The sequence below is a fragment of the Fusarium oxysporum genome, chromosome III, assembly GCF_013085055.1.
Source record: "Fusarium oxysporum Fo47 chromosome III, complete sequence".
In the NCBI taxonomy this organism is placed as follows: Eukaryota; Fungi; Ascomycota; class Sordariomycetes; order Hypocreales; family Nectriaceae; genus Fusarium; species Fusarium oxysporum.
This window is the reverse complement of record NC_072842.1, coordinates 2,588,950-2,604,156: the sequence shown is the minus strand read 5'-3', so window position 1 is coordinate 2,604,156 and position 15,207 is coordinate 2,588,950. Positions and strand designations below refer to the sequence as shown.

The 15,207-nt window shown below is 49.0% G+C and overlaps 3 protein-coding genes across 3 annotated transcripts; 2 read left to right on the top strand and 1 right to left on the bottom strand.

Moving 5' to 3' along the window:
• Positions 1 to 8,076: 8,076 nt before the first annotated feature.
• FOBCDRAFT_290222 (uncharacterized protein) lies at positions 8,077 to 11,743 on the top strand (the record flags this gene model as incomplete). The annotated part of the gene is made up of 2 exons (XM_031176531.2): positions 8,077 to 9,669; positions 9,863 to 11,743. 2 exons carry the CDS (start codon positions 8,077 to 8,079, stop codon positions 11,741 to 11,743), a joined length of 3,474 nt encoding a protein of 1,157 aa, XP_031047664.2.
• A 973-nt stretch (positions 11,744 to 12,716) lies between these two features.
• On the top strand, positions 12,717 to 13,654 carry FOBCDRAFT_271099 (tRNA 2'-phosphotransferase; the record flags this gene model as incomplete). Its single annotated transcript, XM_031176530.2, has 2 exons — positions 12,717 to 12,929; positions 12,998 to 13,654. The coding sequence occupies 2 exons, from the start codon at positions 12,717 to 12,719 to the stop codon at positions 13,652 to 13,654; spliced, it is 870 nt and encodes a 289-aa protein (XP_031047663.2).
• Positions 13,655 to 14,014: 360 nt separating this feature from the next.
• Positions 14,015 to 14,975, bottom strand: FOBCDRAFT_198702 (uncharacterized protein; the record flags this gene model as incomplete). Its single annotated transcript, XM_031176529.3, has 2 exons — positions 14,015 to 14,712; positions 14,774 to 14,975. The coding sequence occupies 2 exons, from the start codon at positions 14,973 to 14,975 to the stop codon at positions 14,015 to 14,017; spliced, it is 900 nt and encodes a 299-aa protein (XP_031047662.3).
• Between the last annotated feature and the right edge of the window lie 232 nt (positions 14,976 to 15,207).

Here is a 15,207-nt window from a genome sequence, read left to right as displayed (position 1 = left end):
TGACGATGCTTGGAACCAGTTTCGGCAAAGGTTATTGATCATACCGGTATGTTGAATCTACCGTGTTTGCTCAAAATCTTTTCGTGCGAGTAGTTATTGAGTTGAATATTGTCATCTTGACTGGCTGAATCCAAGCCCTGCTTCATATGTCACTCCCTTGCCAATATGGCCATGAACTAATGCGTCGAGCGGTGTCCAATGGGAAAGAAACATCCGAATTGCAATAGTCGCCCTAGAACATCGATTTTCAGGTCAAGGCCGCCTGCAAGACCCAACTGAGCTGGATTCAATGAGCAATCAATCAATCTTACGGATCGATCTCCAACTCTCGCTTCTCGTCCTACTAACGTAGGCTCCTCTCTCACTTTCACTCAGAAGATGAGCAAAAATGGGGCGAGCACCTCAAGGGCGCTACGATGAACCACTCAGAGCTCCTCTTGTCCGTTCCAAGTTAGCCAAGGCCGTAGAGTCTGCTTTGTGAGTGGAGGGTTCGCTGCACGAAACGCGTTCAGGATCCTAAATATAGACCTTGTGCAGCACTCTGCAGCATGGAAGGCGCCTACAGTCAGCCAATCATGTCCCCGTGGTCCAATTTGGGGACTAGAGAATTGCAGAACAGGGGGGCGGGGTGTGAAGTTGAAACGCCAGGACAGGGTCGAGGGTTTAAATTTAACCCGCAGGTGGAGAGGTACCTCCTCTTCAGTAGTTGAAGCTACACTGTGCTGACGAGAGTGTTTGGGTTGCTTGTTCATGTGCAAATGCGGTACAGTCGAATGGGTAATTTGCTGAAGGACGATGGGGCTATCTGAGATCTTGACGGGATTAGGAAACGATGGGCAAAAAAGAAGACAATCGAGCCAGTCAGCGATGCATCTATCAGTCAGTCAATCAGGAGTTGAAGACAAGAACAGACTTTCAAGATTCCAACGTTGAGGTACACATGCACATCATACCCTTTTGTCATCCAACCTCGTCAACTCAATTCCAAACTACCTTACCTACTATTATTACCTTACCTTAAGCTTCTATCCTCCAACCTCCTGTTATGTAGGGCTGCAGCTCTTCATATCGTCTCATAGCTGGCTGAATTATAGTATCAATTAAACTTATTCCGATAAACCATATAATTCTTTGGCACTTATCGTCTCAACTCTGCTGCGGGTGCACGCCACTCCGTAACGCCGTCGCCAGTCCAGGCAAAGGCAAAAAAGCCTGGCCTGACCCCGGCCCGTTGGCCGTGATTCGGCCATCTGTTGGCGTCACAGGCGGACAAGGGGCCTTCTGTAACCTCCAACATCTAACCTCTCTGCAACTGTTAGAGATAGGCAGCTCAGTGCAGAGACGGGGGCAAAAGGGTGCCCCCCTGTTCCTCCACCGTCAACTAACGTTACTGCGCCTGTTGCCGTACGGGACTGGCCCAGCCTGGCTACCTGGGCTTGGGTCCTGGGCCCTGGGTCCTGGGAAGAAGTGCACTGGCTGCGGTCTGGCTATGGCTACGGTGTTCGCTGGCCGGGCAGCAGAGTGTCATACAAATTGGATATGATATCGATCGAAACGCGACAACCAAGTGCTCGGCTCGCGTGGCCTTTGTTTAGGGTTAAGTGGCCGTCGGAGTTGAGCAGTCTGGTCTCGTGGCTTAGCCTCGGTTGGTTTGCGCCACTGCGGCGTCTCCAGTTTTGGGAGATATTTCTATTCTTGACCAAGAACACGTCAAGTGATCAAGAGGCCGACTTGAATGGATAGTAAGAATGGGTTTTCAGAAGTGAAGCTGACATCCTAATCAAGGACTATTGACGTTAAAGTGGTGGAGACATTTAAAAGAGATTAACGACTTCGACCCAAGATGTGTTATAATACGAAGTTTATTTTTATCGAGCTGAGAACCACATCACATCCAATATTGCAATGAGTCAAGTTCCTTTTTGCCACTGTCCTGATCCATTGTCCAAGCAAGTAGGTACCTCAGGTTAGGAGTTAGTTGATGAGAAATTAAAAACTGTGTCGGAAATATTTCCCGTCGGTATGTAAAAGAAGCAGATCCAAGCTACCCAAGCTCTTCGTCCATCTCCATTCATCCACAGCAAGTTCAGCCACCAATTAATTCAACCATGTTCAGAAACAGACCAGGCCGCACTTTTCCTCCTTAGCCTCCTCTGACGGCAGATCAAAAGACGCCAAGCTACAACAAGAGTGGCTCACAGTCTGAAACCCCTGGCCTAGGGAATGAAAAAGCGGGAAAATCTTGAGCTCCATCGAGTTTCAGCTTTTTTTCCTAACGCTCGCTCACCAACAAGTGAGTGACCACCTACCAGATGCAGTCAGAGGAAGCCCAAGTGCCCAAGGAGAAGAAGGAAATTTCAGACCGCACAGTGAAGAGACAAGATTGGCTGCATCGGCTATTGGCTACTGCACGTCAAATTGCCTGGGCCATATGGACCCAATCTCCAATGACATCCAATATCGAGTTGAGTCCCTTTTTTTAGCTTGCGCTTGCAGGCTTCTTCTTCCAAAACTCGTGGCCTTCTGCGCTAGACGTTGATCAGCAATCTACTAATATGTCCCTTATTATTACCCCTGCAGGGTTCGTCAATACAGTCCCATCATCTCCTGCCGTTTAGGAAATCGCCTCTGAGAGACAAAAGAGGATTCGAACCGTTCCTTTGATGAGGTGAGGTGTATGGTTCACCTGAATGTTGCAGCACAAGGTACGGAGTACTTTACTGTACTATACAGGGCTGTCTTGTCCTGCTGGGAACCATAGTCTACATCCTCGCCGCTAAAACTACACCTTCACAAGACCCAAAAATAAGACGGGTCTTGATCTGAAACGAGACTCTCCATTACAGGGTCGCTTCGCCCTCGACTACGCAACTCTCGATCACCATTTCTATCATCATGAACATCATCCCGCAAATCTTTCTCCTATCCCCTGACTCCTGAGATCCAGGCGCTTGGGCTTGGACTTGGACTTGGAATTGGGGCTCAATGTTACAATTCATGAGTGCCCTCGAGGTTCAGCAAAGTTGCAGAATAGAGATCTCTTTCTTTGTAGCAAGTTTGTGTGCAATTCCGTCCCAAGCTTGAGCTAGCCCTCCCAGTAGTACTTCTAGGATTCAAACCGAGTTTGTTATCAGTCAATTGCACGGTACAAAGTCGCTCTCATCTCGTTATACTACCTCTTAGACTGCATAGCCGCAACTGCGCTTGTTTCGAGTCAATGGCTGTGCTGTATTGTGTTGCCGCCGGTTCAATATCTACCCAGTCGCAGATTCCTTATGCTGCAACTCACTCGCCTGTGAGTCTCGGACACAGCAAATTTGAGACGAAAATCACATCTCCAGGGCAACCCTTGATTCTCGTCCTTGTATCACGTGTGGCTAAGTAATGACTTGAAACTGAGGCTCCGGTAACATCGGTAGGGATCTGTGATATAGAACTGGCCCGTTGCTCTACTATGCACACCGTACTTTCTCTTGAAAAGGATAACTCATATAAAGGCAGGTCTCAGTTCGATGCTATTGATGACCTCGGTACTCGGTCGTGTCAAGACCGTCTCGCACGTACATAATACTGAATGCTGGTAACTTAATACATGGGGAGCCGCCTCTACGTACTGTAACTAATATACTAAGGTGACTGATTATTTCTTTTATAGTGAAGCAAGGATATGGTCTCGTTTTTTTTTAGTCATATAATGGCATCGAAACCTAATCGTCGTCCGCGTGTGAATGGATCACTTACGTGGTATCAAGGAGATATTCCCCAGGATTGTATGGCACCATCAAAAGGAATAAACGCTGATTCTTGGCTGGTCCGTTAGGGAAGTATATCAGGTGCAACGATATTTTTCCGTGCATGGGTACAGGGTCGTTTGTTTCAGGTTCAACGTGAGCACACTACCGAGGAACCCCATCAAGTTTTGGGACTCAGAGGTGTTCTACTTAAGCTTTGCTGGGTCTTGTTTGATGAAATTTCTACTGCCATGATTTCATGTGACTTGGTTACTTGTTGCTTGTGTGGCTATTTATTTGAGTGTTATTACGAACGACTATGTCAACATAGATAGGGCAGTTATGTTTCCTTGATGGATTTAATCAATTCCAATAACTCACACCAGTATGAATAACGTCATATTAACTTTGGTCTACAGCATTAGTATCATACATGGTTTTTATTAGTTCTGCGAGTGCCTTGGAGGTTATGGATGTCTAAATACATTTCCATTTCTGTATAGAGAATCAACAGCCAGAGGAAATCGATGCTATTTGAACGATACATAGAGCTTAGATTGTGTTACTAAGTTTATCTTCTGTTTCTTGTTCACTACAATTGTTTCTGTGTTGACTTGTACCAGGCTGAGCAATCGAGGCAAAGCATGCGAGAGGCAAATTATAACGCTTTATCTCTTTGAAGATGCTTTCAAAGTTACCTTACACAGACGTTCTATATGCATAGGTATTACTTACAACTGGGACGATAGATGAGACAGATATTTGTTATCACTTGTTGCCATTACTCAGTCCTCATCTATCCGTGATTCCAACATCTGCATTTAGGGTAAGCTACCCAACTTGCTTTTCATCATCCAGTATTTGTTGTCTGGAACACTACGGCTATAACCGCTATGCTATGGCTCGGGACAATTCTCATTGACTTTGGTTTCTTGCTAAATAGAGTTGTTTTGCCAATGAGACGTTATTTGGAGGTTCTTGGTGCTAGTACTTTACAAATACAAACATCACACCTGGACACAAATAATGATGTACCATAATGAGACATGTGTACCACGAAACAAATCATGAGTCATGGTAACGCTTAGGAGCATTATGTGTGACATATAACATTCACATCGACAATTTGAGCATTAGAAAACATGTATCAAGTGACGGCCAGGACTGCTGTCAATGCTCTAATTGAACTTGGCTACCCTATAGAATACTTGCTCAGCTGCATAGTTTCGAAGGATGCCATTACTTGAGCAAACTTATCAGCAACACAGGAAATCGATACCTCCAGGGTTGAAAACTACCATTCTCCCTTTGGACTGGCATCTAATGGCGTTGTCTGATATCTGTCTAAGATCATGACAAGAGCACCGAAGGATCACTAACATGAGATGGATGAAGTAGACAGGCGAATACCCCTCGGCTATATATCTCCATGCTATTTCCTGCCCGGAGCCCTTGAAATGTTTAGGGTTAAACCGTCTTGTTGGATTTTTCCCTGGTGGAATTTGACAACACCACCGAACGGACCTGAAATGCAAGAGGAACATCATATGCAGCTAGACGAATCAAGTATCAGACACAAATAGAGTAGAATGATGTGTACTCGCGCCTATGGCATTAATGGGAACCAGTATTCTGGGTCTCTTTGTCTAAGTGTTAGACTTGCACTTTCATATGAGAACGCCAGAGGCACCATGACAAAGTAAAACGACCACAACAAGACGAGTAACACCTCTTACCAGGTTCTTTGCAAGTTGAGCAAATTACGACAGAGGAGCTGTTGTCCTAATAGCACCTTTGGCTCCTGATACAGTTCTTTCCAATGTAACGGATAAGGGCCTCAACTCCACGGACACGAAGAAGCAAAAATACATAGATCTGGACTGTTAGCAAAACAGCTAGCCAGCTTTTCTGTTGCAGGAATAATAGGCGAGCGGCCGTTTTAGCGGGGGAAAGCGCTCGTGTTACGATTTATGGCACGCAGACGTAGCCTACTTAGGCACTTGATGGATTCCGCTCGTTGAGGGTATTTAGAGGATTGGACAAGGGGACACCCTTGCTGGCTTTCAACCACTATGGCAACAGAGAGGGAGCAGAAATTGAGCGAGGCCAGAATGGTTCGCGTCAACGGGGACTTGTTCCTTGGCCGTTTGTTAGCCATGTGGAACTCCGCGCTACGTGGTACTGAACCCGTTGATCACAGCAGTTAAGTATCATGCTAAAGAGACACTTATGCGAAGCGAACGCGCCTTGGAAATTATTGCTCGAGATGAAAACATGACAATTTATTTAATCAATCAGCTTATTCCATGTTTGCTTTGTGCCCCTTGACACTGCGTCAAAAATGTCAGTACCACAGGACAATAGTGGCCCGATGCAACACAACCCCAGAGAGCCTCTGTTTCAGCACCAGGATGGAGATAAGTTAAGGGCTGTGGAGTTTACGGCTATCCCTCGTTGAGCTGAACCAGCCTCCTCGAGCCACGGGCTGGCCCCTGGTGCATGGATTCGCTACCATATCTGAACTCCGTTTACCGTTAGGTCATCGGGTGGTTGATTTCAACGGTGGTCTTTGCTCTACCACTAAATAAATGACGACAAGGGAGGTGAGTTGCATTCCGGAATGGACGATGAGGGAGCTGATATCCGTGAAGGGATTGGGTTTGAGACTCAGACTGAGGATTAGGAGGCATGCCTAGCCGTAAATTGAAATGGCCCAATGACCCAAAGACAAGACGAGACGAAGCTCAGGCCCGTTACGGGAATGGTATATGTGCGGCCCGTAAGGTAGTCTAACCGTTATCTTTAACAGATACTGACAGATCACGGATACCATACCTGGAGGAGCAATATGATGTGATATGTATAACTGGAGAGCATATGCTAGGAAAAGGGGCATGAACATTGTCCATAGACTATGCGTTCTGTACCTGTGCGCGTGGTAGGATGTACTCCAGGAACTGCCGAGTGTGCCTCCAAGCAACAGATGGTTTGTCGGTTACTGCAACACAGCATCAAGTGTCAATGAACGACGGCGTCTAGGTTTGCTGCAGGCTCAGGGAGCATGCTCTCAATTGCAGATCCAACAAACGAACGTCCCCTTGTCCCTTGTCCCTTGTCAGAAAAGACCAGGCTTGTTGATGTGCTTGCTGCTGCAAGCCAGAAAGATGGTTCCGGTCTCGTTTGTGCGAGAGCTGCATCCACTGATTCCACTCTACTTACCAGGGTTCGCAGATTCGAGCGAGTCAATGAAGCACGCAAACGATGATATCGTCGTGTGCTGATATGGATGTTTCAGCAATTGGTGACCATGACCGCATTTGAAGATGTGATTGAGGCCTTTCCTTCTTAATAGCCCATCATATAAACAAAGTTTCTACCGCTCATCGGCAGCGTTTTATATCCATGACAAGGTGGCCAAGAGTTTAACCGTGTGCCTTCATCCTTTAAATCTCTGCTGTTGAGTAGGTCCCCTGTTTAGTTTGGTTGCCATCCATCCATTGCTTGCTGTTGGATCGAAAAAGGGACCGTCCCGTCCATCCTGGATCTTAAAGCCCTTGTCGACGTCTTGCTCCTCTCATCCCCTCTCGTCTCGGCTTCTGGCGAGGTCAAACTATTATTCAAACCTTTAGAAACTCCTCCTCTTCTTTGTCTCGCCTTCGCCTTGCTCTACCTACCTTTTCTCCTGGTCTCATTCTCATTCTCAGTCTTTTCCTCAATTCCCTTGCTCTTGGACGGACACGTCGTCTGGGTTCCCATCGTCTTCTTCTTTATTGGGCAGCTTGGGCATACTCGTCCCCTCACCTACACCGACTTCATCGTCTTTCTTTCCTTGTGTCTGCCAACATCACTCTCTTACTTAATTCCCGCGGTTTCAACTCACATCATAATATCGTATTAGCAACCTAAACCCTCGGCTCCTCTCTTTGTTTCAATCTCTGCAACTTCACTTCCCCAGGTTTCCTCGACGACGTTTCTTTGATCCTTTTCGCCCGTTTCGGAGGAACCCGTTTCGCGCTCCAAGGACGCCGCTCTGACGACCAACCACCAAAATCAAGGCCTCTCGAGTCATAGGCATTCGAGTGTCTCAGCCCATTGTTCTTTTCTAGGAGACGACCCAAAACTGAGACGACCACTGCCGCATGCAATCATTGTAATAACTAATACGTGACGACTTGGTCATTTTCTCAGTTAAAAAGGCTTCTCACCTCCTCAGGATATCCTGTGCGAAACCAAGTCGCAACGAAATTACCCCGCGACGAACCTGCGAGGCTTTTCGCAGTCCATTGACGTCGTATCTGTCTGCAAGCACTTGCTGGGATGCTCTAATGCTCCGGCGGCCGAGACCATGACTGTAAAAGGCGGTTTCACCAGTGCGGGCCAGCCAGGCCCTGACAGTCAGCACCAGCATCAGGTGCCTGCGTCTGGGCATATGCCTTCCCCTATGGCCACAGCTGATCTTCAATCTGACGCTTCCTCATCTACTGTCATTGCCCACGCAGACTCGCACCGGCAGAGCCACAGCTCTTCCAAGTTGCCCGCTTTCCGCTTCACTGACCGGCGAAGCAGCAGCTGTGGAAGCGTGCCCCTAGCTAATAAGGGTGACCCCCTGTCCCTTAGCAGCAGCAACCAATACAACCATAACAGAAACCAAAATCTCGATTCGAGAAACAATAACAAGGACGACCGCACCAGCGATTACCTTAACCACAAACCAACTACATCGGCATCGGCGACGGCATCAGCCTCAACACCAACCTCACCACTCGCCAATACTTTGGATAGCGCATCAGCGGCGCTTTCTCTGCAGTCTTCAATTCTGTCGTCGATTGTCTCACCCAATTCAGAACCCAGCACTATTACTCCGACTGTCTCAGTCGCCCCGACCACAGTATCACCTGTATCAGCAGACCCAGGCCTAGTGTCCCCCCCGAGCGCTGCTGTTAGTGGACTATTGACAGCGCCCGACCCTGGCCCAGCACCAGCAACTCTCGCGACGACCCATTCTCACACTTCTCACCCGACAACACATCACCGCGACGAAAAACACGCTGTCTCTGCATTAACACCTGCGCCTGCATCTGCATCTGCGCACACAGACCCATCAACGAACACAGCATCCCCATCCTCGCAGCCCAAGGAACCCAAGTCATCCAACGAATCCGACACAACGCTGCTCTCACAAAACAATTCCGGGACGTCCTCGGTTCATCCATCGTCATCGGTGATCCAACTCTCGCCTGGGGTTAAGCGTCCCGCATCTTTTGACGCACATGCACCTGACGCGATCTCCCCGCATCCTGCTCCTTCAACCTCCAAGTCTCGGACTCGGCGACCGCTGGTGTCGCGAAGATCGACTGCTGGCACCTCTTCCACTGGCCCACCACCTTCTCTGAACTCTGAGCGCCTGCAAGCCATCGAAGCCGCCCAGGAAGGTCAATCCACTTGGCCCTCCTCAAGTGACAATTCACCCCAGCAATCGCCATCTGGCCAACGCGAATTAATTTTGCCCAAGACGCTGTCCAGAACCAACTCCGATGAGAGGCGAGCATCTGCCTCCCATCGCCCTCCCGTTTCATACCGACCGCCTCTCACCTCCAATAGTAGCACTGAATCATCGCCGTCAACCGCTGTTCGTGTTCCCCCAATTCGATCTTTCCGATCTTCAGGCTCCCGCAAGAGCCTCACTCTCGATATGAATTCGAGGCCACGCTTCCACGACTCTGGCGACGAAGTCGAAGACACTAACCATGACCGTACCTTGCGCGCCTTGGAGGGTAGGGGTAATGATGATGCACTTCGGTCAGCTCCTTTAACCTCAAGTCGCCGTGGCGCCTTCGATAATGAAGATACTGGCGACGTTTTCCTTAAGATTGCCAGGGAGGAAGCTTCCCAGCGTCAAACAGACGAGCAACCCCAAGAAGATACCCGCAGCGTAGTGGTAAGTTCCCTCCTTCTATCGCCTCTTACTGTTTCCCTCGCCATTTTTTATGATGCCGGCTATGTGCTGTGCATGGCGCATGGTCACTCGGGCTGCGCGAAACTTTTTCAGGATCCACCACGCACTCAATTGCTTGTTTCTGGAAATATATCTCGACTTTGATCTGTCCCAGCTCTGAAGCTAACGTGCATAGTCCCGAGCGACGCGGTTTACGCATCGAAGACCGTTATCCTCCGTAGTCCCTATACATCAGCCTACTTCGCCTCCTAGGGTTCGGCGCCGGCTTTCTGATCAACAAGACACTGCGCGGTCACGATCAAGAGGCTACGAAGACGACCGGGCAACTGAACTTTCTCGCATGTCAACTTATCGCACACTGCCACGAGAAAAAACAGCATCTGCGCATCCTGGAGAAGATACAGGACGTATGCGAGGCTCGACCTCAACCATGCGCCCGTCCCCCGTTACACCTCGATCGATAGTTTTTCAGGAACCTAGTTCCGAAAACTCCATGTATTCTCGTCGAAGATCCTCTGTCACGGACAACAATGTAAGTGGACAAAACCGAGGCTCTGCGTACAAATTCATGGGTCATGGTCACAACAAGACGTATAATTCCTCCCCTCTGGTCCGGTCATTTGATTTCCAGCGTCAAGCAAATCAGGAGGCTGGCAACGGGGCTGAGGGAACGGAATCGACTTTGTCGAATACAGCCCCCTCCACGGTATGGGACGAACTAGACGACCTCAAATCAAGAATACATCGACTAGAACTGACTGGTAAGCTGCCTTCGACCTCCGGCGCCGCAGTATCGAGATTATCAGACGACCGACCGCCGACGGCGACTACTACAGCCACGACTATGTCTTCTTCCCCCAAGCGAGTTGAGAATGGTCATCAGAACACGAATGCCGACGCCGTTAGCACCACGTCCTCCCACCACCGAGAGTCGCATTCCATCCTTCAATCCGCCCTTGCTAAGTCCAAGGTTCTACTCGACACGGAAGTTTACCAGGCCCTAGAGTCTGCTGCTAACGATGCCATGGCCCTCGCTTCCATGATGGGAACACCCGGCCTACCTGGACCCATTTCGAGCGGCGCCAGCACGATAGGCTCTAACGCAACTGTTACTGATCGCCAACTGAGACGAAAGGCCGAGAGTGTGTGTCGCAGCTTAACAGAGCTTTGCCTCGCATTGGGTGAGGACGCTACCCAGACACGTATACCGCGGCAGTCAATTGAAATCCCACCACCTGCTCAGAATGACGCGCCAACTACACCGACGATTGGTAAAACCTTTAGTGGCTTTTCTCAACGTCGACAGAGCATTGGGAGAAACGATCAGACTGCCGCCAAGGAACATCTCACCAGCCCCAGAACTCTGTCCAAATTTGAGGAGAGAAGACTCAACATTCTTAATGGTAGTTCTCTACCTACATCACGTGTGTCTAACTCAATACCATCGACACCGATCGAGCCGATCTCGAATCGGCGTTCTTCTCTCTTGGTTTCTCGATCTCGCCGTGCTGGTACCGAAGAACCTGACGAAGGCAGGAAGTCATCGCTTCTACTAAGAACTAGAAGAGCTGGTACTGAGGAGCCTGATGAAGGCCGTAGAACATCTTTATTCGTCCGCAACCGTAGAAACACGGTTGGCGAAGAAGGCGAGGAAGAATCAAGGTTCCGAGCGCCTTCTCGAGCACCTACTGAGCTTGGCAGCACGATTCGAGTTGTGACACAGGATCAAACGCCACAGCAGCAGCAATACTCACCGTCAGCTGATACCACATCTGCCATCCCGCGTCGGCGCTTTGTTTCGTCGAATCTCGGTGCCTCTAGGCTGGCGACGCCATCAGTTAACACGGCAACACCGCCTCGAAGATACATGGAGAGACCGGCACAGCAAGACCACGGTAATAGCGCTGTCGAGAAGCTTGCTGAAGAGCGTGCACAACGCTACACCTCTCTTGGGCAAACAACCATGGTCAATCGGACCAGCAGTATGATCAGAAGACCGAAACGGGACAGCATTGCGTCCGCCAATCCTTCTGCAGCTGCAGGCAGCTACAGATGATGCCAATGACCAATGACCTTGATTGATTTAACGACTGTACAACTACCTATACATTATGTTTCGAGCGCCGGACGTTGCTATTTATATACTTTTATGTTTGCACAGGAAACAGCTTATTTTTCCTGTTCACTCCATTGATTCTCATCCGGCTCGGCCGAACGAGTCATGGCGATTGCTGGGGACGACAAATTACATCATCGTTCTTGTTTGACGTACATACACTGTCTATAGACAAGCTTATTTTGCTTGAGAAGACAGCATCTTTGCAGGGAGGATAGTATTATGGTGTTTGGGAGGAGGTTTGCTTTCTGAAAACGGCGCACGAGGAGCGACCATGCAAGAAACAAGACAGAGCCTGGGCTTTATATCTGTTTTGTATCGGGTTGGCAGTCAAGAAGACATCAGGATAAGCATGTGGATACCGATTTATTTTAATGTATGATGTGGCTTGGTCGCGTATGACGGCTCTTTGTTACCCTCTCTTTGACTTTGACCTTGGTGATGTCGTTGTAAGAGGCTTGTGAGTTTAAACAAACGGATGCATGCCGTTTATTTGGTGGCAGTACCAAAGTTTAAGCAATAGTGCTAGAGTGCCTGATGGATCTGAGTCTGTTAAAAGACTCAATGTGCATGTTATTTCTCGCTGCAATTGGTCTGTTTGCCTACATGACACGGATGAAGTTGATGCAGACTTAGTACCTTAACGTAGAGGCTGAGTCAGGCCGAAACGGGAGATGCAGGTGAGGCAGTCTATAAGGTCGGCCCCACTGGATTCTCGCAAGAATTCACATCTTTGAGCGAGTGAATGGGATTTCGACTCATGTCTTCTATCGCAACACCTAGAGTATTAAAAAGAAGCATATCCCCTCTCATCTTTTCGACTTCCAACAAACCACATTTTCTAGTTCAGAACTGTTTGACTGCACATCAACCACTTCATTACACCTTTTTTGCACAACGCAAACACGGCATCATGGCTGACGAGGCTCATTTCAATGTTGAGGACAAGATGCAGAATAGACCCCCAATATCAAGAGGTGTTAGGGGACGAGGGAAAGGCGGTGGTGGCGGTGGCCATGGAAGAGAGGTGCAGGTGTCGAAGGCCTTGTCCAAGCTCTTGAGACATCAAGCAGCTAATGCTGGCATTCAACTCGACGATGAAGGCTATGCGCCTTTGGATGCTGTGGTACGGGGGAATCAAACACACCTTAAATATTCCTCCTGCGGACAAGACTTGCTAACTCTCTCATGCAGCTCGCCTGGGGCCCTTTACGATCTTTAAAGGTCACGTTTGACGACATCCAGTCCATTGTCACTTCCAACGACAAGCAACGGTTTACACTCAAGCCCAACCCCGTCAAGAACCCTTCCCTAGATACCAAATCCACCACACCAGCCGATTATCTCATCCGTGCCAACCAAGGTCACTCCATCAAGCTTGAGTCAGCAGCTCTTCTGGCGCCCATCACGCTCGAGGGTGGTAACGTCCCTGAGCGTGTCCTTCACGGATCCTTCTTTTACTTTTGGCCACGCATCGTCGAGTCCGGCGGCCTCAAGCCCATGAGTCGTAACCATGTCCACTGCTCAACTGGAACGCCCGAGGAGGGCGTCGTTAGCGGGATGCGTAAGGATGCAGAGCTGATTATCGAGATCGACGTTGAAGCAAGCTTGAAGGATGGCGTGAAGTGGTGGCTGAGTGACAATGGAGTGTTGCTGACGGAAGGCGACGAGCAGGGGGTTTTGAGCACCAAGTACTTTAAGTTGGTGACGGGGCGCAAGGTTGATGTTGGGGTACTGTGGCAAGACGGTCAGTGGATTACTGATCTACCAGCTGGCTTGAAGATAAGTCCTCCGCCTGGAAAGGGTCCTCGACAGGGTGGAGGAAGAGGAGGAAGGGGTGGTAGACGCTGAGGCCCGTAGATATCAGAAATTATCCCAAAAGCGTCTGGTTTATAAAGACAATATGATAACGCGACATCCTAGGACTATCTTGATGCACGCAACCGTCACTGAAGAAAGAATTAATTCAATGATTCAACGACATCCACTTAGTTGACTCTTCAGTCTAAATCAACTCGATTCGCTCTATCGCCTAGCTAGGAGCAAAAGAACCCATAAGACATCGGCACTGAATAATAGAATTAGACCAGCCTTGGGTGCAACAAGCCTAATAAACTTGGATTGTTGAATCTATATCCATTGCGGGTTTCAAGTCTCTTTGAACCCCGAGCCTAAGTGGCAAGACCGTGAAAGTGAGTCATAAAGCACAGCTCAGGAGGTCGAGTTCATGAGGTTTGAATATTGGTCGCCTCTGTTCTTCTCTTCCTTCTCCAACCACTCAAGCACCTTCTCCGCGACCAAGATCTCAGCTTGCTGTCTTCCCACGACCCCTTCTACAACACCCATGTTCTCCGGAATCCGCCCATCATGCCTGAAAATAGGACGCCCTTTCCAAGTATCTTCTTTCTCATTGTCTAGTTCGATATAGTACTCAGGGATACCGAAGCCCATGCGCCCGCCGAGACCAGCGACACGCTCACGAACGGTAGGGCCCTGGGTGGTGGCAGAAGCCAAAGGAGTACTAGTTGGGACGCTGTGATCGCCTGAACGAAGAGGCGTAGCCATGGAGACACCGCCATCAGAGCTATCTTCCTCTGTCTTTATCCTAGCATGCGCAGGAGACTCTTGTGATCCTGAAGGGGCTCTCTTGCTGCCTCGAGGTGCTGGCTCTTCCTTGCGGAGGTACTTGAGTGCATGCATGGCAGCAAAGTTTTTAGCTTTTTGAACCTTTTTGAAAGTTGGAACCTGTTGACCAGTCTCGCAGCCACGGCCTTCCTGGGGGAACTTGGTGTTTTCAGAAGGAAGATTGCAGAAGACACGAGATCGAGGGAAAGGCATCCCGTAGACTGGTTGGTTGAAGGTCTCTTGAGTGAACTGGGGAGTTGGGATTTTGTTCTGCTGACAGTACTCTGACAAACGATCATAGTTAGGAGCTTGCTAGGAAAGATCGCGTTTGGCGGGGAAACTCACGATTCAAGTCGCTAACCCAGAAATCTTCCACTTCAATCTCATGAACAAGCTCGATGAGTTGCGAGATGGCGGCGATCTGCTGTTTGTTAAGCTGCGCAGGATGGCCCGTCTTTGCTTCTTCGGCCTTTTTCTCCTCAGCGAATTTTATGAGTTCATCCCAAGGGATACCACCACTGACAGTTGAAGAGCCGTGAAACGTCATTGTGCTTTGGGTGTGTTTTTGGTCGATGTAGTGTTTGGGTGTTGACGGTGTAGTTAGGCGGAGTGTGATGAAATGTCGAACGATTAGATGAGATGATGGGGGGAAGTGAGGAGCTCGATTGATTATATGAAGCAAAGGAAGAAAGGTGGAGAGCCGGCTCTGCAATTTATAGCTGTGATTCATGAGTTGGCGAAGCCTTGCGGTAGTGAAGAATGGATGCCTCTTAGAATAT